The sequence below is a fragment of the Equus przewalskii genome, chromosome 2, assembly GCF_037783145.1.
Source record: "Equus przewalskii isolate Varuska chromosome 2, EquPr2, whole genome shotgun sequence".
Lineage (NCBI taxonomy): Eukaryota > Metazoa > Chordata > Mammalia > Perissodactyla > Equidae > Equus > Equus przewalskii.
Genome location: NC_091832.1, coordinates 27,282,324 through 27,308,653, shown reverse-complemented (window position 1 = coordinate 27,308,653; position 26,330 = coordinate 27,282,324). Strand labels below are relative to the sequence as shown.

The following is a 26,330-nucleotide window of genomic DNA, read 5'->3' as shown; positions in this document are numbered from 1 at the left end:
TCCTTAGGGTGAGGGGGGAACACAACTTTCTCCAGGAGTTTCAGAAGAGCAGGGCAAAAAAGGCTTTGCCAAAACAAAGGTGCTTCTTCAGTTTGGGCCTCATGAGAGAAAGAAGGTCACCCTGCCCAATACTTATGGCAGAGAAACTGGACACAAACTTCTCCTGATGGTTTGGTCTTCCTTGGAGTAAAACAATGGAAAAATCCCTGGGTTTTTTCTCAATCACAGAAATTAATAATGTGCTGCCACCTGCTGACTAGAGAGCTACATCCAGCCCTGCTTGTCCTAACTCCCTCTGGCATCTCAAAGGCTGTAAGCCATGTACCCTGTGTCTTTCGATTAATAACTTCTTTATTCTGGAAAAGCAAACCAAAGTCATATTCATATAAACACTGACATTACAAAGTACAGGGAAAAGGGGAAGGGAGAAGGAAACAAAAACCTCTACAAATCCTGCTAATACTGTCTCACCGAACAAGACCATAATGCTTTGTCCCATATTCAATCACTTATATAATTAACCACAAATAAAATCTTCTCTGGAAGATACATCGCTCCTCTTTGAGACGGCAGGGAGAAGGGACCGGAAGTTGGGGCAGGAGGCTTTATTCTTTTGGCAGATCCTCTCAGTCATTATAGATATTGCTGCACTGTTAATAAAAAATATATGCTTCTCTGTAAAGCATTAAAAAAAAAATCCAAGGATGAGATGGCTGAGGTCTCAGCTCAAGTATCTCCAAGTACATTGTTGTCCATTCCCTGACCTGTCCGTGTGTTATTTCTTGGTTGTTTTCCGGATCAATGCCATTCTCTGAAAGGAGAGAGAAACAGGCAGTTACATGGGCTAGAGTCAGGAACTTTCTGGGTGTTCCATGTGTGGACGTGCAACCCGGTCTACACCACAGGCTGGCGCCCTCGGGAACCTACCAGCACAGGGCAGCTCGGCAGGCTGCTTCTAACCCAAGAGCAGTCTGCAGGCCCCGGATGCTTAGCAGATAAGCCAGGGGACCCATTGCATCGGCCAAAGACCCAAACTGCTCTAGGCCAGCAGGATGGCGAAAAAGTTAAAAGCAGGAAAAGGTGACAGCTCTTGCCTTTTGAGGACCTGGGACAGGCCATCAAAGCATGTGTTTTGTAGGTGCCCGTCCCCTCCCACCCCCGTCTCTTTCCCTGATGATGGAGACAGTAGGGAAGGGCCTCTATTCCAAGTCTCTTGCCACACATAAAGGGAGCAGACATTTCACACTCGATGACCTACAATGAAGGAAACTGACGCTGACAACTTCCACTGCAACCCAACAGGGAAACAGTCAGATCGTGGGTTTCCAATTTACTATTACCAGCCGCTGGGCAAATTGCTAACTTGCTTTGCTCACCCTTTTTGACCAAGAGATTGTCCCAACATTACGATATTGGTTGATAAGTAAATAAATAAATAGGGCTGAAAAGTGGGTAATTTGGGAACTGAGCCAAAATGACTGTCCATTGTCTGGAGGGGCTCCCTTCTGGATAATGTTTCGGCCCTTTGATTCAAGCTCTTGGCAGCTTCCTGGTAGGGTTTCCTTTGTGAGCTCTGTAAACGTACCCACTCCAGAGAGCCCAAGCTACGGAAAAGCAAGGGCCACGCAGCCAGGACTGCCCAGTTGTGCCTGTCAAGCTTGGAAAAAGCTCACTTTTCAAATCAGAGTAGCCAGTTAAATTAAGACAGAAGGGTAACAGCCTTGTCAAGGGAGGCCAACATTGTTATGAGACTGACCAATGACAGGGACAACTGGCTCCAGAGCAGAAGTGGTGTTGGGTTCTCACGCTGACCCCTCAGTTCCACAGTAAGAGCGTCAGAGAACAAAGGTCGGTTAAGCTGGGACAGAGGCCAGAAGGCCAGACGGCGAGGCAGAGCAGCGCGGGTGCTGGCTCCCACCACAAGCATATTTCTGCTTTCATTAACCGGCCCTCTAGTCATAGGGCCGTACATGACGTGCAAACGAGCAACGATGGAGGAGGATGTCATTAAAGGGATGTGCAGGCGCCAAGTTCCACCCATAATAAAAGAACCTGGAATCAACAGCTTTAAGTGATGCCCATGAGAGCTGACAGAAAAAACTGAGACCCCGTATGGGAACAGCAAAGCACCACGCAAATATCTGATTGATCTCCCGCGGAGCCCAGCTGCCTCTGCCCTCTCTGACCGTTGGGGCAGAGTGAAGCTGGCCATGTGGGGAAGTGACAACTGCAGTGACGGTGGCTGTGTGCACGCCCTCTGAGACACAGCTCAAGGGATCAGCTGTGGCTGCCCTGCGGCTCTGGCTGCTCCTCACCTGTTTGTGAGCTTCTGTGGTGCAAGCTTTTTTGTAGGGTCGGATTTCTTCAGAGCCGAATCCTGGGATCCACATGTTCCACTGGCGCTCTGCAAGGAAGAGGCCAGCACAGAGATGAGGGGACTGGCAGGGTGGCGGCAGGGCGCAATGTGACCCTCAGACATGGGTCAAGGAGGACTAATCTGAGCCATCACCTGTATTCACACTAATACTGTGGCAAGATCCTATACAAATGGGAGAATCGCATGTGACACCTCCAAGGTTTTTTTTTTTTTAAAGATTGGCACCTGAGCTAACAACCGTTGCCAATCTTTTTTTTTTTTTTCCTGCTTTTTTCTCCCTGACTCCCCACAGTACATAGTTGTATATTTTAGTTGTGGGTCCTTCTAGTTGTGGCATGTGGGAACGCCGCCTCAACGTGGCCTAATGAGCGGTGCCATGTCCGCGCCCAGGATCCCAACCGGCGAAATCCTGGGCCGCCAAAGCGGAACGAGTGAACTTAACCACTCGGCCACAGGGCCAGCCCCACCTCCAAGGTTTTAAGGGGCAGCATTAGACTGTCTTGCAAAGAAAAAAGGGGTAAATGAGTCAAAGCTGTGAGCGCTAAGCTCTAAGGCTTCCGGGCGGCTCCACAGAAAAGGAAAGTCATCTGTTTCTTCAGTTGTCTTACTCCGATGTGCAAAGTAACCCCTCTCAACCGAAAGGAAGAGGAGGAACAGAAAGGTATTGCTATTCCTAGCATTCTGGAGTTAACGGCCAAGTCCTAGCTCTCCTGCTTCACCGTGGAGCTGCATGACATCGGCCTCAGTTTCCTCATCTTTCACATGGCAGTAACAACAGTAAGCACCGTCTGATAGGCTGACTGAGAGCATTCAATGACACCATGCAATCCCAGAGCCTGGGATAAGTACATGGAGCTATGGATATAGATACGTCCATGCCACAGCTTCATGTCCTTGTGCCACCAGATATGATCATTCCTTTAAGACTGTCACTAGAAGATCCCAGAGGGCAGAGATTTTGTTTATTCCACTTTGCCAGTAACTGGCATAGTTACATGGCCCCTAAAACCCCAAAATAAAAATATACTGCACTTTAGGGGCCGGCCCGGTGGCGCAGTGGTTAAGTTCACATGTTCCACTTCTTGGCAGCCCAGGGTTTGCCAGTTCAGATCCCGGGTGAGGACATGGCACCACTTGGCAAGTCATGCTGTGGCAGGCGTCCCACATATAAAGTGGAGGAAGATGGGCATGGATGTTAGCTCAGGGCCAGGCTTCCTCAGCAAAAAAAGAGGAGGACTGGAAGTAGTTAGCTCAGGGCTAATCTTCTTCAAAAAAAAATACTGCACTTTAAACATACCCAATATAAAAAAATTATACTTACAGGAGATTATTTAGGGAGTAAGTCTCTACTCAAAAGGAATTACATGGGGACTCCTTCATCACCACTCCCCTACGGCAGTGAAAACATCAGTTTTGCAAATTTGTTTGCCCCAGCAGGCACATACTTAAATCAAATGAAATATTAGTGGCTTTGGGCCGGCCCGGTGGCGGAGTGGTTAAGTTCACACGTTCCATTTCTCAGCGGCCCAGGGTTCACCAGTTTGGATCCCAAGTGCGGACATGGCACCGCTTGGCAAAAAGCCATGCTGTGGTAGGTGTCCCACATATAAAGTAGAGGAAGATGGGCAAAGGTGTTAGCTCAGGGCCAGTCTTCCTCAGCAAAAAGAGGAGGATTAGTAGTGGATGTTAGCTCAGAGCTAAACTTTCTCAAAAGAAAAAAAAGAAAGAAAGAAAGAAAGAAAGTGACACTGCACAACTAGAAGGACCCACAACTAAAATATACAACTATGAACTGGGGGGCTGGGAGGAAGGAAAAATTTTTAAAAAAGAATGAAGGAAAGAAAGTGACACTAAGATTATTCTCTGAGAGTTAAACTTTGCAATCAACACCAAGTGGGTAAGTTTATGGATATGCAAAGTCACTTCAAAGAAAGAGGGCAGCTACCAGGCATGAATGCTCACATGTAAGTATGTGTAGCTATATATTTAAATGTGTGTATTTATATTTTACATAATATGAATATAATAGCAACAACAACCATTTAGTGAATAAAATATGTAGGAAAATGCCTGGTACAAAGCAGCAATGTGCAAAGCATTCTATGTACATTATCTCGTTTAACATTAACATTTCGAAAGAAAATCTCCGTGAATCAGAAGGGAGGTTAGTCAACTCCGCAAGTATAGAAAGCTGGGCAGAAGCAAACACTGGCAGCACCCAGCCGAGCCCAGCTGGAAGACAGGCCTCGAGGGTTACAGCCCAGTGGCAAGCTTATCTTTGTTGAGGGGTGTGGGGCACGTGTGCAGCAGACCCAGCCAGGCTGGTGCCATTGAACCCCAAGTTCCCTAAGGCCCCAACTCTGATTCGGCTCCAGCCTCTCCAGGCCGCCTTCTGAAGAGGGTTTAGCGTCCACTAGGGCCTGCCGCAGAAGCGTGTCTGGCCACGCAGACTTTGGTGTCTTCCAGTCTCCGTGATAATGATTTCTTACCTTTAATGAATAAACTGACATTCCAATTTTATTTTCAATAATTCGAATACAAAATATTTTTAAAAATAGGAATGCTAAACTCTCAAGGTAATATAATGTGTTGTGGCGGGGTGTTTTTCTGTGTGTGGTAAAATATACATAACACAAAATCCACCATTTTAACCATTTTCAGTGTACAGTTGAGTGGCATTAAGCACATTTACACTGCGCAACCATTGCCACTATCCATCTCCAAAACCCTTTCATCTTCCCAAACTAAAACTCTGTACCCAAACACTAACTCCCCATTCCTCCCCGCCCCCACCCAGCTCCTGGTAACCACCATTCTACTTTCTGTCTCTACGAATTTGTGTTGTGGTGATTTTAAAATATGTCTGCAAATTCTTTGACACTCCTCCCATCAAGAAGTGGAATCAGAGGGCTGGCCCGGTAGCGCAGTGGTTAACTGTGCATGTTCCGCTTTGGCGGCCCGGGGTTCGCCGGTTCGGATCGTTAGCTCATGGCCAGTTTTCCTCAGCAAAAAGAGGAGGACTGGCAGATGTTAGCTCAGGGCTAATCTTCCTCAAAAAAAAGAAGAAGAAGAAGAAGTGGAATCAGTGTTGCCTCCCCTTGAACCTGGACAGGCTTTGTGATTGCCTCAAGGAAAAGAATTCAGCTGAAGTGATGCCATGTGACTTCAGAGACTGGGTTAAAAAAGGCCATGCAGTTTCTGCCAGGTGGTTATAGGACACTTGTTCTGGGAGCCTTCAGCTGCCATGTGAGAAGTCCAGCTATCCTGAGACTGCATATGATGAGGCCACAGACACAGAGAGAGAGACCTGTGGAGTCCCAGCTTCTTGAGTGTTCCTCGCCCAGGCATCACACAGGGACATGAGGAAACTCTGTTATGGCTTAAATTGTGTTCTCCAAAAAGGAGTGTTGAAGTCCTCACCCCCAGTACCTCAGAATGTACTGGAAAGAGCGTTGTTACAGATATAATTAGTTAAGATGAGGTCATACTGAAGTAGGGTAGGGCTTTAATCCAGAATGACTGGTGTCCTATGAGCAGAGAAGGGAGACAGAGACAGAGACACACAGGGGAGAAGCCCACGTGAAGATGGAGACACAGACTGGAGCGATGCAGCTGCAAACCAGAGAATGTCAGGACTGCTGGCCACCACCGGAAGCTGGGCAGAGGCCAGGAAGGATTCTGAAGTTAAGGCACTGGAGAGAGCACAGCCTGCTGACACCTTGATTTCAGACCTTGGCCTCCAGGCTGTGAGAGAATAACTGTGTTGTTTTAAACTACCTAGTTTGTAGAACTTTGTCACAGCAGCCCTAGGAGACTACCACACCTTCGTTCAAAACCATCTCAGCCCCAGCCACCACCTGACTTGAATCACATGAGAGACTCCTAGCAAAACTGCCCAGCTAAACCCAGTCAAGCCTCAGACTTAGGAACAAAATAAACAACTGTAATTGTTTTAAGCCACTGTTTTGGGGTGGTTGGTAACACAATAATAGACAATCGGAATATCTGTCCCCTGCTATTAATACCAGCAACGTTAACCAGAAGTGCGTGGTTTACTCCACCTAGACGACCAGCGCCTCCCCAAGCAGTATCTTCCCGACACTGGGAGGAAGGCTTTCAGTGACCAGTCGCGGGCTGAGCTGCACTGCATCCCTTAATGTCTTCCGCCTCATTCACTTGGCCTGACTGTCTGTAGTTAGGGATTGTGCCCTTTCTTTGGATCACACTGTAACCACTGCAGAGAGGGGCTTAGCATTTCCAAGTGATCATGGTTATCAATGTTAGATGAATATCTCCTAGAAAAATTCAAGCTCGAATTTAGTGTCTGTTAAGCAGAAAAGCAGAATACAAAGGTACATGTACATTATGATTGTAATTTTCTTGGGGAAAATGCATAAATAGGCTAGAAACTGGAAGGGAAATGCCATTATTTGAATGGTAGAGATATAGTAGCTACATTTACTAAGCTCTTACTTTGTGCCAGGTCCTATGCCAGCTAATTTACAAACACTCCATAATTCTCACAGTTACCCTGTACGGAGGCTATTATGATCCCCACTTTACAAATGAGGAAACAGGCTCTAAGAGAAAGTAAGTAGGAAAGATAAGTTGATACAGTAGGAAAGTGGCAAAAACAACGCCCGGGCTCATTCCCCCTACTGTGGATGGCCTTCTCTTTTCTATTTAATGCTACTATTGAATGAATACATAAATCCCAGAGCCCAAAGGTCTGACGCCGGCATGAAGGTTCCTCTGACTCACTTTCCCTGGCGGTCCTGAAGGAGCAGTAGTGGGGATCCCTTAGGGAGGAGAGACCACGTACCTAGATGCAGCTGGACATCTTTCACCTCCAGGGTGCTGGACTTGCGATGCCGAGCAAGCTGGCAGGCTGCTGTCACCACACTCTCGATAAAATCATCAGCAATCTGCAGCAGCATCTGGGGAAGACAAAAGTAAGGGAGAGTAACCATAACACTGGCAGGGCAGGCTCCTGCTGCTGGGACAACTCTATCTGCCCAAGTCCCACATTTAGTCAGGCTTTCGATTACAAGGCCTGGAATCAGCATTTGGGCTAAGGTCGGGAGGAGGAGTGAGGACAACAGAAACACATCAACTCCTTAACCAGGCAGAGTGCAACTCACACCCGAGGACATACCTTCTGCACTTTCCCCAGGAGGGAGCAATTAGTTCAACCCCTTACCCCTTTATTTTCTTCTGAATTAGGTAGGAAAACAAAAATGAATCATTATAATTCCTTACTCATAGTCTCATAAAGCATTTTTATTTCTCACCTAGTCCTGATTATTATAAGTCCTGTGAAAAAAATGTGGCATCAATTTCATCCTTATTCTGCAGAGAAGGATGCTAAGATTCAAGGAGACTAACTTGCTCACGGCCATGTCACTATTAAGCAGTGGAACCAGGATTCAACCTCAAGGTTCTAAGTCCAAATTCTGGGTATTTTTCACTTCATTACCAATTATTCCTGGATTGTGTAAAGACCAAAATCAGAATTCTGAAGCTAAAAATCTAAATAAAAAATTCGATCAGTCAATACATTCCCCATGGCTTCCGCTGCTGACCAAAATATAAAATAAAGTTACATCCATAGATACAGACATTGCTTGTTCAGCTGGAGCATTAACACATTGTCCTCTTTCCTATGGCGCCAAATGGATTCCACCTAATGGAAAGATTTCTGATTATACATGGCAGATCAACTCCAAAAATGACCTCCTCTCCTTCCCTAAATGCACTAAAGTAACAGTAAAGGAAAAAAAGACAAACATAAATCAAGAAAGACACAAGAACAGGAGAGACAACTTTAATGGACAAGACATTCCAATAAACTTTTTTTTGTCTTGAGGAAGATTAGCCCTGAGCTAACTGCTGCCAATCCTCCTCTTTTTGCCGAGGAAGACTGGCCCTGAGCTAACATCCGTGCCCATCTTCCTCTACTTTGTATGTGGGATGCCTACCACAGTATGGCGTCCCAAGCGGTGCCATTTCTGTACCCAGGATCCAAACTGGCAAACCCTGGACTGCCAAAGCAGAACATGTGCACTTAACGGCTGCGCCACCAGGCCGGCCCCTAATAAACTTTTAAAGTAAATATTCGCTAAAGAGATAGAGGAAGAGTAGGAATTAACCTAGCTGACAAAAGGTACAACACAAGTACCTGGAGAGGGGCCATCAATGAGGAGTGAACTGATTTGCCCTTTGTAACCCCTAAGAGATCCAAGATTTGGAGGTGCCGTTTATCATAGAAGATTGGGCTGAGGCATGGAACTGAAAACTGGGGAACTACCTCATGTCTGCATACAGAGTAGTCTCCCCAGCCCCACACTCCAAAAGCAGCCAAGTGACCTCTCCCCACACATACCTGACCCAGAACACAGTAGGTCTATTCTCTAGAGAAAGGGAATGCGAGTGAGCTCTGGATCAGAATACACCAGATACGGCAGAGGGAGGGGAGAGACATAGCCCCTTTCTCTTGCCTTGCTTCCAGAATGTTAGAAGCTAGGGATAAACCCTCCAGATAGGAGACTGGAGGATTTTTCTCTGGAGATTCTAAATGACTTCAGAGAAAACACAGATACAGACATTTAGGGAACTCCTCAGTAAGAAGGTTGACTTGTGAAGAAATTATTCTGAAGGGAAGCCAGTGGTGTGCTGGAGCCAGCTGAGATGAGCTCATGAAAGCCAATTATATGCATTTCTTCCCAATTGTGCATTCAGTGTCAGTATGTTGATAGCTTAAAATAGGGCATAGTGGGAATATTTACAACACAGACATCAGGAAATGCTGAAAATCAGGGCCTTTTTCTCCACACAGTTGGTTGTTAAACATTTACCAGCACTTTACTGGGCAAAGCCCATCAGTCATTAAGTTCTGCTTCAAACCAGCTTTTTAGTAGCTGCTTCTTTAAGAATAGATAGCCGGTATCACCAGACATTTGAAGAAAGTCTCCAACACCAAAAAGAAAATAAACAAAAGAGCAAAAAAGGGACCCAGAGGAAACAAAGACATGCAGAGAAAAGAAGAAAGTAAGATAATTTAATTAATATCCTCAGAGAGAAAGGAAAAAAAGACATTACAACCACAAAATGAATGGTTTAAGAAAAAAAAATAATAACCAATCAGTCAACAAGAAAAAGCTTGTGAAAATTAAAAATTTTATATATAAAAAAACGTTGGGGCCGGCCCGGTGGTGCAGCAGTTAAGTTTGCACGTTCTGCTTCAGAGGCCCGGAGTTCGCGAGTTCAGATCCCATGTGTGAACATGGCATCACTTGGCACACCATGCTGTGGTAGGCACCCTACATATAAAGTAGAGGAAGATGGGTATGGATGTTAGCTCAGGGCCAGTCTTCCTCAGCAAAAAGAGGAGGATTGGTGGCAGATGTTAGCTCAGGGCTAATCTTCCTCAAAAAAAAAAGTTAAAAGCTTTAAAAGATAAACAAAGGAAAATCTCCTCTGTAAGTAGAACTTAGAATTACAAAGAAATGAAAAGTAGGAGAGAAAAGACCAAAAAACCTAGGAAGATCAATGCAGAAGAGCCAATATCCAACTGCCATTCCAGAAAAAAAAGAGCAAAAATAGAGAAGAAATTATCAAAAAACTTAGATAAGAGAAGAGAACCCTCAGACACTGCTGGTGAGGTGCAAAAGGGTGCAGCACTTTGGAAAAACAGTCAGGAATTTCCTCAAAGGAAAGCAGAAAGTTACCATATGACTCAGCAGTTCCTTTCCTAGGCATATCCCACGAGAAATGAAAACATATGTCCACACAAAACTTGTACACGAATAAAAAAAAGAAAGCAAAAACAAACAACTTGCAACACACACGTCCATCAACTGAGGAATGGATAAATAATATGTGATCTACCCATACAATGGAATGTTATTCAGCCAAAAATGGAAGTACTGATACCTGCTACAGCATGGATAAATTTTAAAAACATTATGCTAAGTGAAATAAGCCAGTCACAAAAGACCAAATATTATATGATTCCATGTATTTGAAATGTCCAGAATAGGCAAATCTAGAGAAATAGAAAGTAGATTAGTGGTTGCCTAGGGCTGTGGGGGTTGGGGAGAAATGGAGAGTCACTGCTAGTGGGTTTGGGTTTCTTTTTGGGGTGATGAAAATGTTCTAAAATTGATTGCACTGATAGTTGCACAACTCTGTGAATATACTAAAAACCACTGAAGTGTCTATTGAAATGGGTAAATTTTATGGTACGAATTATATCTCAATAAACTACTACTCAAAAAAAAAACACATACACACAAAAAGGGCAAATATTTTCCCTCTGGTTAAAAAAATAAAAATAAAAATAACAGTGGAGGGGTCAGCCTGGTGGCGTAGGGTTAAGTTCACGCACTCCACTTCGGCAGCCTGGGATTCGCAGGCTGGGATCCCGGGCATGGACCTACACACCCCTCGTCAAGCCACGCTGTAGCAGCGTCCCATATACAAAATAGAGGAAGAGTGGCATGGATGTTAACTCAGGGACAATCTTCCTCAAGCAAAAAGGGAAAGATTGGCAACAGATGTTAGCTCAGGGCCAATCTTCCTCACCAAAAAAAAAAAAACCCAGAAAACAAAAAGAACAGTGGAGTTATACTGTTTTTGTAACCTGCATTTCCTTTCCCTATCATGACATATTCCTCAGCAAAAGCAAAAAAAAACAACCAAAAACATACAAAATCACCCCAGAATCAAGGTACGCAAGTCTCCAGAATCAAAGAAGTCTCTCAGAATTTAGCGCGACAAATGAAAAAAGATACATATTAAGGCTCATGTGAAAATTCAGAGCAGGAAAAAGTTAAGACACGAAAAGGATGGGGACTAGAATAGCATAAGATTTCTTAATAGGAGATTTTAGAAGACAATGGAGCAATGCCTTCACAATCGAAAGGCAAAAGCAACTTCCAAAATAGAATTCTAAATCCAGCCCAACTAAAAATTAAGTGTGAGGTTAGAATGTAGATATTTTCAGACATTTACTTCTCATCTATCTTTTCATAGGAAGTAACAAAAAATCTGCTCTAACAAAAAGGGAGTCAAGTAAGAAGAGGACGTGAGATCTAGGAAACAAGAGATCCAAAGAGAAAAAGAGCAAAAGGAGGGTCCAGGAGGGGTTTGTGCAAGTCACCTAAAATTAATCAGACCAGAAGAGGATGGAGGTTTCTGAGTGAAATATCCTGGGGAGGGGGGATGACCCAAACCAATAGATTATTTTACATTTGGAAAACAGTGTTAATAGGTGTATAACAGAGCTGATAGCCGAAGCAGAATAAAAAAGGCACAAAGAAAACTAAGTAAATAAAATTGGGTCAGTTATCAACTTCAAGAAAATAAGTTGTACAAGAAACGAAAGGTAATCATGGACATGACTTGGCTCAATGGTGAACAATACTTATGTAGTCAGAGTAATGTAAATACTGAGTTCTGAGTTATCCAAAAATTGTGAGAAAACTCTATTGGAAAAGAGGGAAAGAAGGCGTGTATGGCACGTGTATGAGTGGCTTAACAAAATTCTCATCTACCTTAACAGGAAGTGTACAGACTATTATAAAATTCATGAATCAAAGAGTATCTGTTTAAGTATACTACTTAGAAATACAGAGGAATATTCTAGAAACAAAACTGTTGCAAGTGCTTATGAGCAACAGACCTTTTTGACAGGTAAAAGTAGTAGCAGCTGTTGAGTATAAAGTGCTGGGCATTCTAGGTGATTTGTATAAGTTATTCCATGGGACCTTCACAAGAACTCTGTAGATAAATAATGTCATACCCTACCAACACAGGAGGAATTGAGTCTCAGAAAGCTTAAGTGACTCATCCACAGCTATGAAGCTGGTAAGTGGCAGAGCCAAGATTCAAATTCAGATTTGTCTGCTTCTGAAGTGTGTGCTTTTAACCGCTATTCTATACTAGCTCTCAGGGGTACCCAACCCCGCCTTACCTCCTCCACATCTTCATCCAATTGCTCATTAGGATCCACTTCTCTTACTAAATCTTGTAATTTCTTCTTGGTCAATACCTAAAGTTAATTGGGAGAAGACTTTTCAGCCAGGTATCAAGGAAATAAAACAACTCATTACCCTGTAATGAAGAAAGGCTGTCAATTTGTTGGGTTTAGTTGCTACTTTCCAAAGAGTTAACAGTCTGGCCTACCTGAGTATTTCCTACAAGACTACACTCTCAAGACAGAAGTAGCTTAGGGAAAGGCAGAAAAAGCAGTTTGGAAAAGACGCCAGCATCTATCAGGCCGTTTATTTCAGCCTCTTCTTTTTCTCACTGTCTCACCTTCCCTCTACATTAAATAATTTGCAATCTTCTGCCCACCATAAATTGCACTGTGCCTCTGTGCCTTTGGACATGCTCTTCTACCCTTCTTCCTACCTGCTCAGCTCGTGGTGCCTCCCTTCTGATGCTTTTCGTAGCCCACCCAGCTAAAAACAACCGCTTCGTCCTTTGGCCTCTACTGTACCCTGTCCACCCTTCTATCATTGTACATATTTATAAACTTGCCCGTTTCTGACTTAATAGGCTGAAAGCTCCCTCAGGGCAGGGAACTAGTATTCATCTCTTTATAACTAAATATTTGTATAAGTATGTACAACTATGATCCCTCTTTGATAAAGGAAATGTCATCACATATATATGCCATTAAAAAGTGATCAAAAGACATACACTAAAGTACTAATCATAGTTATTTTTGGGTGGTAGTAGAATTATGGGCTATTTATTTTTTGTGTTTTTCTAAACTTTTTGTGATAAACATGTATAACTTTGGAAACAAGGAAAAATTAATGTTTTAAATAAATATTTGCTCATGATGTCTCAGATCTAGCCATTCTTTTCCATTTGATGATTATCACTTAATCACTTAAAAAAGCCTTTACCGCATGTCTTGATTTAGTGCAGAAGTCTTAGACTTGGTCTTCCTCCCAGTCTACTCCCTTTCCTACCTTTTTTGTCCTTTTATTGCCAAGTAAATCCCCCTAAGACATATTACTTTGATCAGGTTACTCTTACTCCTCTATTAAATATTTGGAAAGATTGTTTATTGACTAAAAGTTCCAATGGAAATTGACTAGTATAGGCCCAGTAAGTTCAGCCGTAATCCTATCCAGTTTCATCTCTTGCTCTTCTCCAATAAACTCCACATTCAACAACACAGGTTGGCCCCCGACTATCTGCCTAACCCTCCCCATTCACCTTTGCTAGTCCCCCCCCCCCCATACTCTTGAAATGTTGTCCCCTCATCCTGTTCTATCCAGCCTACAAGGCCTAAGTCAAGAGATTATGCTGATTTCTATTTCGTGTGGCTCTGGAGGACAGAATCAGGATCATGAGGAGAAAGAGAGGGGCAGATTTTAGAATCACTGCAGAAAATTAATAATGGCAGCAGCTGGATGAACTACAAGGAGAAAAGACTTGAGGCAAGAGTACTTTTATTATAGGAACAATGAATAATGAATCCATTAATTATTTTATCATTTTATTTAACTATTGCATTTTATTTAACAATTATATAGCATATATATTTATATATATAAATATATAAAAACCTATCATAGGCAAGGTATTTGTTAGTGTGTGTGTGTGTGTGTGTGTGTGTGTGTATGGATCTATGTATATGTGCATACACACACACATAAATACTACAGGATAAAAACTGGTAAATGTTGTACAGGATAATTCAATAAAGAATTTTATAAGTCCAAACGAGGGAAAAGACCTTCTTTTTCTGCTGAGAGAAAGAGGTAGCATATGAGATGGACATCTCTCAGAGCATTACTGGTTCAAAGAACAGATAAGAGATGCCTTACAGAGAACAAAAAGAGGAGGATACCTGATTGTTTTCAGGGCTGAGACGCCCCCCTGTCCCAGGAGTGCCTGGTATCTTTACCACTGTAGTGCTATTGGCCATGGAGGCTTGTGGAGGGGTGCTGGCTGGTTCCGGTTTAATGGATGAGAAATTGGAGAGGTTAATTAGGGCTGAGGGGCCAAACTGGTTCATAATGTGCCGAGCTTTGGACTTCAGATCATAGAGCTTATCCAGATCCTGCTTCTTTTTGGAGCTGTGAGGACCAAGGCCAATCAACTGTAGAAGGAAAACATGAGAATTAGCTCCAGAAGCACCTGTAATAAAGGATGAGTTGTGAAAGTAAAATTATATGAGGTCTGTCTGACTTTGAAGCGTCTTCAGTATATCTGGGGTAGTGACCATTTGAGACCTGCACACTAAAAATGGAGGGAATGAAGAATATTCATTGCTCTCACCTGATATTTAGAAACCATCTCTTCTCCAAAAGCAAAACGAAATAGTTCACAAATTGAAATAAGGAAGAAAGTAAATGAAATGAGGGATCTTATGTACAAAAATAAACTAGAATAAGCAAGACATTTCTGAAGACTTTGTAAAAATAGAATACTTGGTTAAGTACTACATGCATTATTTCTGAGCATCAAATAAGGTTAAAGTCAAATAAATTATGGCACAATCACATATTTAAAACTCAAACACAAAACTTCAGAAAACAGATTAGTTCATTTTGGCATTTCAAAACATGCTTAAGTCTATGGCTATGTCAGGACTATGCCTAACACAATTTTTAGCAATTGTTAAACGTAAGATCTTCTTTGTCATCAAGAGCACATTTTCTCTGAGTGTTAGCAATCTTTAAGTACATGCAGAGTCCCTAGCCTGGAGTAGCCGAGACTCCTAAATTTTAGAGCCATGAGATTGACTCTGTGGACATCAGCTTTGGTGTCACCAAGATCAGAAGCACATTCACCAAGTTCGGCCCACAGTAGCCTCAAGGAGCTTACTTACAGCTATCTGAGTGTCTAGATCTTTAATTACATCAGCAACGGCTGTGAGCCCGGTGAAATGAGAGGCAGCCATTTTCAAAAGCTACCTGTAAATGAACAACTAGCATCAAGCACCACCCTCGCCAGACATCCATTTCAGCTGCGCGGCCTGGCGCATCTTCACTAACCAGGCTCTGGCAAACTGAATGCGGAGACACATATCTCCTTAGCCCCACTGGGCACCAAGAAAAGTATCTCCATCTCTTTCACATACAACTTATAAAATTACTTAATGATAATTATAGTAACAAAGACTCTCTTCCTATAAAATAAATCTTCTGGGGCTGGCCCGGTGGCACAGCAGTTAAGTTTGCAAGTTCTACTTTGGCCTGGGGTTTGCTGGTTCAGATCCCGGGTGTGGACCTACATACTGCTTGTCAAGCCATGCTGTGGCAGGTGTCCCACGTATACAGTAGAGGAAGATGGGCATGGATGTTAGCTCAGGGCCAGTCTTCCTCAGCAAAAAGACGAGGATTGGTGGCAGATGTTAGCTCAGGGCTAATCTTCCTCAAATAAATAAATAAATAAATAAATAAATGTTCTATTATTAGGGACAAATGGGCAGCATATGAAACACTTTATTGGCCAAAACTGTGGAATTTTAACTTGCAGGAATCATGCAACAGTTTTCAGAACTTGGTAAAACTTGGCAACCTGAATGAGAACCTGCATTTCTTCTACTCTTGCCCTTATTGCTGAGTTCCTCGCCAACACACTAACTTTCTAATATGAGAAATCATCTTCTGCTAGTTTTCCCTCAGTAAAAGCAACTAACTGTGCTCTGGTTAAATGATCAAGAGAAACTTGTTGGCTAAGAGCCAGCTGAGGGGGACAGCAGAGCATCAAGATCATCTTTCTTTTTTTTAACCATATGTGGTCCACGCCTTTTCCCTTACAAATGTTACCAATGGAAGAATCAGGATAGCAAAAGATTGCTAACATGGTAACAGTCATTCTAAGTTTATAAAAGCAAACAATTTTCCCAGAGCAAATTTCATGAAAAAGCCTTATTAAAGATTATCAGTATGTTTACCACACTGAACATAGTCTACCTCTCAAATAACAGTCCCACGACTTTCAAGGAATTCCCAAACAGTACTGCTCAAAATAAATGGAGACTTTTTCATAATAGAGATTTCTGTATAATGGCAATTTTTCACTTTTGGGGGTGATTTCTATAATAAGACCTGAAGACAAAAAAGATAGCCTATCTGCTAATCACAGATCAAATTAGGAATTAATTTTTAAAACTTTTTAAAAATTTTTTTTTAAAGATTGGCACCTGAGGGGCTGGCCCTGTGGCTGAGTGGTTAAGTTTGCGCACTCCGCTGCAGGCGGCCCAGTGTTTCGTTGGTTCAAGTCCTGGGCGCGGACATGGCACTGCTCATCAAACCACGCTGAGGCAGCATCCCACATGCCACAACTAGAAGGAACCACAACGAACAATATACAACTATGTACTGGGGGGCTTTGGGGAGAAAAAGGAAAAAAATAAAATCTTAAAAAAAAAAAAAAGATTGGCACCTGAGCTAACATCTGTTGCCAATCTTCTTTCCTTTTAATCTCTTTTTTTCTTTTCTTCAAAGCCCCCCAGTACATAGTTGTATATTCTTGTTCTAGGTCCTTCTGGCTCTGCTATGTGGGACGCCTCCTCAGCATGGCCTGATGAGCGGTGCCATGTCTGAGCCCAGGATCCGAACTGGTGAAACCCTGGGCCGCAAACTTAACTACTTGGCCACGGGGTCGGCCCCAGGGATTAACTTTAAGGAATAGCTCCAATGGCTATTAAGGAAACAAGTCACTTTGATGAAATAAGTGGAATCTCTAAAATGTGAGAAAAATCAAAGTTTCTCCCTAAGAAACTACACTGCAATTTACTGTACTCATTGATCTTGTTGAGAAGCAAACAATACTTCTGAATTTTCAATAATTCTGGGTAAATGAGCTACTTCTTCATTAAAACGAAACAAAGCAGATGATAACCAGACACCCATTGCTAGACGGACACTGCCCTTAGTTTCCTAGACTGCTCCTTTATTTGGGTGGATTTAACACATCATAACAGGGGCTGGCCCCGTGGCTGAGTGGTTAAGTTCGTGTGCTCCGTGGCAGGCGGCCCAGTGTTTCATTGGTTCGAATCCTGGGGGCGGACATGGCACTACTCATCAAACCACGCTGAGGTAGCGTCCCACATGCCACACCTAGAAGGACCCGCAACAAAGAATATACAACTAGGTACCGGGGAGCTTTGGGGAGAAAAAGGAAAAAAATAAAATCTTAAAAAAAAAAAATTCATAACATGTTTGGGTGGGGTGATTATTACAAGAGTTTATACAACTATCAAACACATCACACTGAACATTTAAGATCTGTGCATTTTATTGTATGTAAATTATACCACGATTAAGAACAAGAAATCAAATCCTCTCCACTAGGTAAAGGATTGCACTCCTAGGCATTTATCCTAGAAAAATGAAAACTTACGTTGCCATACAAGCCTGTTTGCTAATGTTCATAGCATATATCAACATGGAAAAGACAGATTCTTGAATAAATGATGGTATATAACTGAGTACATCTGGAAAACATCTGGTTTAATGTTTAAAATTTACATATTTGATCCATCTGGAATGAGGAGGAGGAGTATAATATACATTCCTCCTTTCATACACTCCTCTATCCCAGAGGGCTCAAATATTTAAATTTTAAATATAAAATCATGTACTAGAAAAATACAGGAGTTTTTAACAATATTCTGAAACCTAAACCTCAAACTTTATACAAAATTCAACTCAAAATGGATCACAGACTTAAACGTAAAATGTACAAGTGTAAAACTTTTCTAGCTAGGCAAAAAGTTCATAGACTTGACACCAAAAATCAATAAAAGGAAAAATTGATAGATTGGCCCTCATCAAATTAAAAGAGTTCCCTCTGTGAAAGCCCATGTGGAAAAGATGAAAAGACAAGCTATAGACTTGGAGAAAATATTCACAATCTACATATCCAACAAAGACCAGTATCTAGAATGTACAAAGAACTCTCAAAACTCAATAGTTTAAGAGATAAGAAAGGTAATTCAATTAGAAAACGGACAAAAGGCATGACCAGACACTTTACCAAACAAGATATATGGATGGCAAATAAGCACATGAAAAGATGCTCAACATCATCAGTCACTAAAGAAAGGCAAATTAAAACTACAAGGAGATAGAGGCCAGCCTGGTGGCGCAGTAGTTAAGTTCGCACGTTCTGCTTCGGTGGCCTGGGGTTCGCCAGTTTGGATCCCAGGTGTGGACATGGCACCGCTTGGCACACCATGCTGTGGTAGGTGTCACACATATAGAGGAAGATGGGCATGGATGTTAGCTCAGGGCCAGTCTTCCTCGGCAAAAAGAGGAGGACTGGCAGAAGTTAGCTCAGGGCTAATCTTCCTCAAAAAAAAAAAAAAAAAAATTAAAAAATGGGTTTATTTTAAAAAAATGAAATGACCCTTATTCTAATTCATAATAAAAATGCAAATTAAAACTACAAGCTACTACTTATTCCCCATTGGGCAATGATGAAAAAGTTTTATACATACTGTGTTTGAAAATTTTAGGAAGAGTCACTTCATGTTGGGGTAGAAAGAAGATAAATTAGCTAGAGGTCTCTATAAAGGGCTACTCGGCAGTATCTACCCAAATTAAAAAAGTATATATTGTTTTGATGTCATAGTTCCATTTTTAGTGATTTATATTATAGTTGAACTTGTATGTGGATAGAATGCTATACATACAAGGAATTAAAACCTAAATGTCCATCAAAAGTGATAGAGTTAAACAAATTAGGGTACAACTATATAATAGAATACACTGAAAAAGAATGAGACTCATGAAAATATTATGCTAAAGGAAAGAAACCAGTCCCCAAAAAACACATATTATGTGATTCCAAATCTACAGAGACAGAAAGTAGATTAGTGGTTGCCTAGGGCTGGGAGGTGGGGGAGAGAACAGAGATTGATTGCTAATGGGCATGGGGTTTCTTTTAGGGGGGACAAATATAACCGAAAATTAGATTGTGGTGATGGTCACACAACCCTAAATGCATAAACAAACACTGAATTGTATACTTTAAATTGGTGAATTGTATGATGTGTGAATGATATCTCAATAAAGCTGTTTTAAAAAAGAGGAAGCTCACGAAACGATCTCCAAGATACAATTGAGATATAATGGTCTCCAAGAACAAGACATTGTTCAGTGAAAATGCAAGGTACAGAATAGTGAGAATAATTTGCTGTCATTTACTAAAACACACAGACACGCAACTGTAAATGCATAAGTTATTCCTGGAAAGATACATAAGAACCTGATAACAGGGGGTGTCTTGGTAGTATCTGAGTGGCCTATGGGACTAAGGAAAGAGAAGACTTACTTTTCATTGTGTACCCTAAATTCTCTATTATGTGGATATGTTACCTATGAAAAAAAATTAAAATAAACTACTATTTGGTTGGTTTCCTCTGAAGAAATAGATAATACTGATCCCTGTTTTTAAATCATAACAAAAAAAATAGAGCAGTAACAACAAAAATGAACCTTGACCTATATCTCACATCTTATACAAAAGTAAATTCAAAATTGATAATAGACTAAAAGTAAAAATATAAGATTATAAAACTTTTAGAAGAAAACTTAGGAGAAACTCTCCATGACTTTGGGTCAGGCAGAGTTCTTAGATACAACCCCAAAAGCACAATCCACAAGAGAAAGAAATTGATAAAGTGGACTTAAACCAAAATGTAAAATTTCTACTCTACAAAAGAAAATAAAAAGGTAAGTCAGAGACTAAGAGATTTACAAATCACATAGCTGACAAAGGACTTGTATCCAGGATATATAAAGAACTCTCAAAATTAAACAATAAGAAAACAAACAATCCAATAAAAAAATGAGCAAAAGATCTGAACAAACCCCTCACCAAAGAAGATATAGATGGCAAATATCATTAGAAAAGATGCCCAATATCATTAGCCATCAGGGAAATGTAAATTAAAACCACAATGAGATACCACTATTAGAACAGATAAAACAAACAAAAAAAAGTGCTAGAGAGGTTGTGGAGCAAATGAAACCCTCATACATTTCTGATGTGAATGTAAAATGATGCAGTCTCTTTGGGAAACAGTTTGGTAGTTTCTTTCTTTTTTTTTTTTTAAACAATTTTATTCCTATAAATTTATTCCTTCTTTTTTTTTTTTTGAGAAAGATCAGCCCTGAGCTAACATCTGCTGCAAATCCTCTTCTTTTTGCTGAGGAAGACTGGCCCTGAGCTAACAACCGTGACAATCTTCCTCTACTTTATATGTGGGACACCTGCCACAGCATGGCTTGCCACGTGGTGCCATGTCCGCACCCAGGATCCGAACTCGCAAACCCTGGGCTGCCAAAGCAGAACGTGTGCACTAAACTGCTGCACTACTAGGCTGGCCCCGTGGCAGTTTCTTATAAAGGTAAATATACACTTATCAGAGGACCCAGCAATCTTACTCCTAGGTATTTTACCCTAAAGGAATGAAAACTTATATTCACACAAAAATTGGTACATGAATGTTTATAGCAACATTATTCATAATTGCCCCAAACTAGAAACAATCCAGATGTCCTTCAGCTAGTGAATGGATAAACAAACTGAGTTTATCCATACAGTGGAATACTACTCAGCAACAGAAAGGAAGGACTACTGAGACATGCAACAACATGGAGAATCTGAAATGTGTCACGCTAAGTGAAAGAGGCAAGACTCAAAAGGCTACTTACTGTACGACTCCATTAACATGGCACTCTGGAAAGGGCAAAGCCATATGGATGGAGAACAGATCAGTGGTTGCCAGGGGATTGGGGTGGGGAGGTTTGACTGCAAAGAAGCAGCATGAAAGAAATGTTGGCAGGGAGACGGGGGCGTGGAACTGTTTGGTAACCTGAGTGTTATGGTGCTTACATGACAGTATGCATTTGTCACCACTCACAGAACTGTACCCATGAAAGGGTGAATTTCGAGGTATGTAAATTTAAAAAACACAACATCACAACCTGATCAGAATGGTCAATGGCTCCCAGTCCAGTTACCTGCTTACTGACAACTTTCATTAAGCCACATTGTGGATGATGCTGAGCAAGCACAATGAAATGAAGTGACTGTAAATAACCTGGATTCCGATATGTAATGTACCATAGTTGCCTTTGGGCTACTCAAATTTGTTATTCTCACTTCCTTAGAATGCCAAGAGATAGGGATGGACTACTGTGTAAAAACAGAGGCGTTAGCTGTGGGACAGTTTGAGAGAACAATTACGATAGTAAACTCTTGCCATCACCTGCTATGTGGAAGTCACGTGCAATGGGATTCACAGAGTAAGTCCCGAAAGTCCACGCCCTAGTGATCTATAGTTGAAAATACTTAAGAATCTATCAAAACAAGATTATGTGGCTGAGAGTTCAATTAATCAACGAAGTCGATCCTTCCTCCCGCCATGTGTCATATTTAAACTGTGGTTGATAGGCTGAGGAGGACAAGCCCTAACTGCTTTTCCTTTTAACAATGTGTACCTCAAGCAGATGTCCACTTGCAACCCTATCACTGTATTAAGAGGATCTGACTTTTCAGAGGGTAGGAAACTCGGGGAGACCTTGCAGTAGCTATAGCACCCTGGCCTTCTCTGGGCATGTGTTTCATTAACAGATTAGTGTTTTTTTAAGTGAAGAGAATAGGGGAATAGAAGACCAGATTGTCTTTGACACCCTTTACCTCGGAAATGTTTAGGAATTTATTATTTAAACAAAATCCTGGAGAGGAGTCAACCAGCCTGGTTGTATGAAAGCCCTATCACTGTGGTGCATGGCTTGACTGGGTTTTCCACCTGGCTGTTTCTCTCCTCACTGGCTTCTGCAGGTAACTAAATAAGCTCCTATTTCCCAGCCTAAATAAACCAAAAGGAATCAATTAATTGCAGTCTGTGAGACTTGAAAGCAACAGAAACATAAGATTTTTTTCCACTAGTTTTTTGACTAGTTTGATCCTGTTTAGGTAGTTTTGACTGAGAAAGGTAGTACAGTATAGCGGTCAGGCACGTGGACTGTGGTGGCAGTCTGGGTTCAAGTACCAACTCTGCCACTTAGTAGCTTTATGTCCTTGAGCAAGTTACCTAATCTCTTTATGCTTCGATTTCCTCATCTGAAAAATCGAGTTAATCATACAGTGTATCTCATGGGATTGTTGTGACAATTCAGAGTTTATATATGTAAAGCACTTAGAAGAGTGTGTGGCACACGTTAAGTACAAATAAATGTGTGCTAATATTATTTATTTATTTTAGGAAGATTAGCCCTAAACTAACATCTGCTGTCAATCCTCCTCTTTTTGCTGAGGAAGACTTGCCCTGAGCTAACATCCGTGCCCATCTTCCTCTACTTTCTATGTGGGACGCCTACAACAGCATGGCTTGCCAAGTGGTGCCATGTCCATACCCGGGATCCGAACTGTCAAACCCCAGGCACCGAAGCAGAACATGCACACTTAACCGCTGCAGCACCACTGGCCCTGCTAATGTTATTTATGTGTTCTCCTCTTCTAAATCTTAGTTATAAAAATCAGTGTATGAGGCCCACCCAGTGACATAGTGGTTAAGATTGCGCTCTCTGCTTCAGTGGCCTGGGATTCGAGAGTTCACACCCTCGGTGCAGACCTACACACTGCTCATCAAGCCATGCTGTGGTGGTGTCCCACACACAAAATAGAGGAAGACTGGCACAGATGTTAGCTTAGCAACAAGCTTCCTCACCCTCTCCCCCCAAAAATCAGTGTATTAAAATTAAAAGGTTTCACCTATCCTGCTATGTTTTGGCGGCATCCTATAACTATTCTTATGACTAAAGACATTAAAAGAAGAACAGTGGATTGAAAAAAAAAAAAGTTCAGTGTCAAATGGTCAGCAGGAGGCTGGTGAGAGGTACTGTGGTAGAGGGAAGACCCAAGTCAGGAGGGCTGGGTGCCATCCTACCTCTGATATTGAGTTATGTGAGCTCTCTTTGACCAGTTTCCACAACTATAATTAGGAGCGGGACCAGGCAAATTGTAAAGTCCCTTCTAGCTCTAACAACCAGTGTAAGATTTTTAAATTAAGTCTATATGTACACATTTCAAAGTCTGTCTTCTGCCTCCAACACACCTGTTTCACAGTGCAGACTGTAAACACTGCTGATGTATTGCCTCCAGGGTATTTTGGGGCTTTTCATGAAGACCTTGGGTCAAAAGTAATGTGTCCTATGTTCATATCTGCTCTAAGACAATGATTTTCTGATCAGATACTTTGAAATCCTACTATAATAACTCAATCAATGCTAGAGCCACAAATGAGTGAAACAAATACCTTTTGCAAATGTAGATGAGGATGTTAACTCAGGAATAAATTATCATAAATTAAACCATCAAGTACTTTGAAATGGTGACATGGGCATGCTTTACCTCACAATCTGGTTTAAGTTTTGGTCACTTGCATACAGAATAGGTACTTCCAAATAATATAACCCATTGGGAAAAAATAGTAGTTTCAACTAAGTTAGCCTAATTTCCCCAACCATATAGTTCATGCTACAATTAATTGTAGAGTTAATCCAAGTTAAGTCCTGGTTCTTCAAATTGGTCTTTTTTGGCCTCCTAAATCTAAAAGGAAATATATTCTACTCCATTGTGAGGAAAAGTTGTATTTAGGTCCTATTTTTATTTCTTGAGTGTCTATGCTTCTTCAAAAACATATTTAATTTAGTTCTCCTCAAATACCACACTAACTTAAGTACCCCAATAAGTTACAGTATTTGACATTAAGAGGAGTCTTAAGAAGGAGGGGGTGTTTCATTCAATGATATGCTTTATAGAACCATCCTATTTTGCTGATATGCAAAACATGGTGAGGAATCCACTTAGAAAAGTAGAAAAAAGTTTTAGTCAAACATATAACTGGGTTTGCCTGGGGCTGGGCCACTTAGTACCATGTGATTTCAGGCAAGGTGCTTAACCTCTCTGAACCAATCTCCTTTTCCGTACAATGGGATTAACAGTATCTAATGTGTGGGGCTGCAAGTGATATTTAAATGATATAATACTTGAAACTATTTATGATGATGCCTGGGTAGTCGAAGCAAATTTCAGCAAAAGATATTACTGAGGATGGGAAGCGACTGGTCCAACGCTCCCAGCCGTCCTTATCCTTATCCCAAACCAGCCATCTCCAGTAAATGCTTATGCTAAAAATAAAGGCTACAACTGACTCATCTGCAACTTTCTAAACCGCTTACTATATTTGGGGGGTTGGGGTTAAGGGGCTTCATTTAAAGGTTTCCTAACTGGTAGGTGACATTCACTGTATCAATATCAATATGACTCAAAATAAAGTACTAGAATCTGTGAAAACTCCCCTCTTGAGTTCGAAGTTAGAGCAAAGATTCTAGAAGCATGTTTTCAAGGAATATTAACCAAGCGTCTCCTATTGCTATGCACAGCAGGGCGCTGTATCTCAATTATGATCTAATCAATCACTGTCAGCCTGTGATGCGAAGCCCTCGTTGGACCTCAGCCTCCTTTCGGGGAAAATAAGAGTTTAAGACAGATTCTCTTTCCCGGCCCTTCCATTTCTGACATTCTTTTATTGGAGATGCAGAGATCTGTGCTCCATCGGGGTGGAGTGGAATGGAATTTAAAGCACTTATCCAGTATATAACTGAGTTCAAACTGCTTCAACTTCACGTCAGAGCTTCGCAAGTATGAAGCTGAAAACGAAGATGCTTGCAGGTGGGCTTCCTAGATTAAGTATCTGACACAAGAAACGCCTGCCAACAGCCAAGGAGGCAGCGCGCAGGAGGAGCCGTCTTCCCCTGAAGACATCCTTTACCACTTCGGGTTCAGAGCACACGAGAAAAATGGATCACTATCTCTTTCCCGAACTCTCTCCCTTCCCCCTGGAGGCTGATCTCCTCACGGCCATGGCCCCTGATCCTCTCTGCTTGCGGGAGCTCGGGTCCTCACAGCCCTGTTCCCGCAAGTACTTCGGAGTCTCCAAGCCCAGATCCCGTCCCCACAGAAGCCGGTCTTCACTGCCCGCTCGTGCTCCTTCCCAAACCCAAGTGCTCTCCTACTGCTCCAGCCCCTCAGGAACCGAAGTCTTCGTGCCCTGTTTCTGAATCCTTGGGATCCTGGGTCTTCACTGTCCCGCTTCTGCCTCTCAGGAGCCCAAGTCCTCTCAGCTCCGCTTTTACCTCTCAGGAGCCCGTGCCTTCACGCCCCGTTCCGCTCCGACCCTCTCCTCTTAAGAGCGCGGGTCCTCACCATCCTGTCCCTCTCTGACCGCTTTCCCTCAGGTGCTGGAGAACTCACATCCGTCCCCGTTCCCCGAGTCCCGTCTGGAGCCCGGGTCCCCACAGCCGCGTCTTCTCCGAGCCCCGAGCCCCTCACTCCCGTCCCAAGAGCCTGATTCCTCACAGCCCCGTCTCCTCCACAACCTGGCTCTTCAAACACTGACCCGCTGTGGGTCTGGGTCCTGACTCCCTCCTCCCGCTCTTCTTCCTCGACTGCCAGGGCCCAAGACTCACAGGCAGCAGCGTCTATCTCCCCATGATATGCGGAGACTGCCCCAGTGAAGCGATCGTCTCAGCAGCCGGTCCGACTGCTCGGCCCTCCCCGAGTACTTCCGGCACCGCTCCCCGCCTCCAACCCGGAAACGCGCGGCTCTTCCGGCTGGCGGGCGCGCGCCTGGCTTGCGCAGGCGCAGACGGCCTTCCGACACGTGGTCGCCGTCTTGGGCTGTTGCTCGGCTCTGGCGGTTAGGCTTTTTCCTGCTTGTGGTTGACTGGCAGCGTGGGCGAGCTCCGCGCCTGCTACCCTGGCGTTACTTCCCGACTCCGCCTGTCGTATCTATGGCTAGGATGACAGGTAATTGACGCCCTCTGATGGCTTAGAGGTCGCCATTTTTGGTTGGTGACTTTGTGGTGATCTCAGGACTGGGATATCACCTGGGACGACAGCA

The 26,330-nt window shown here is 42.5% G+C and overlaps 1 protein-coding gene across 4 annotated transcripts; it reads right to left on the bottom strand.

Annotated features, from left to right (window-relative positions):
• Window positions 1–333: 333 nt before the first annotated feature.
• On the bottom strand, window positions 334–26,067 carry TAF12 (TATA-box binding protein associated factor 12). 4 transcript variants are annotated; one of them, XM_008520121.2, is made up of 7 exons: window positions 25,897–26,028; window positions 15,231–15,315; window positions 14,247–14,498; window positions 12,351–12,428; window positions 7,200–7,314; window positions 2,316–2,404; window positions 334–811 (listed from the first exon to the last, which is right to left on the bottom strand). In XM_008520121.2, exons 2-7 carry the CDS (start codon window positions 15,300–15,302, stop codon window positions 776–778), a joined length of 642 nt encoding a protein of 213 aa, XP_008518343.2. In that variant the 5' UTR covers window positions 15,303–15,315; window positions 25,897–26,028; the 3' UTR covers window positions 334–775. The 4 variants fall into 4 exon arrangements, with proteins under 4 accessions (XP_008518343.2, XP_070466639.1, XP_070466640.1 ...); XM_070610538.1 differs by having other exon boundaries at window positions 25,827–25,990; XM_070610539.1 differs by lacking the exon at window positions 15,231–15,315 and having other exon boundaries at window positions 25,897–26,067.
• Window positions 26,068–26,330: the final 263 nt, after the last annotated feature.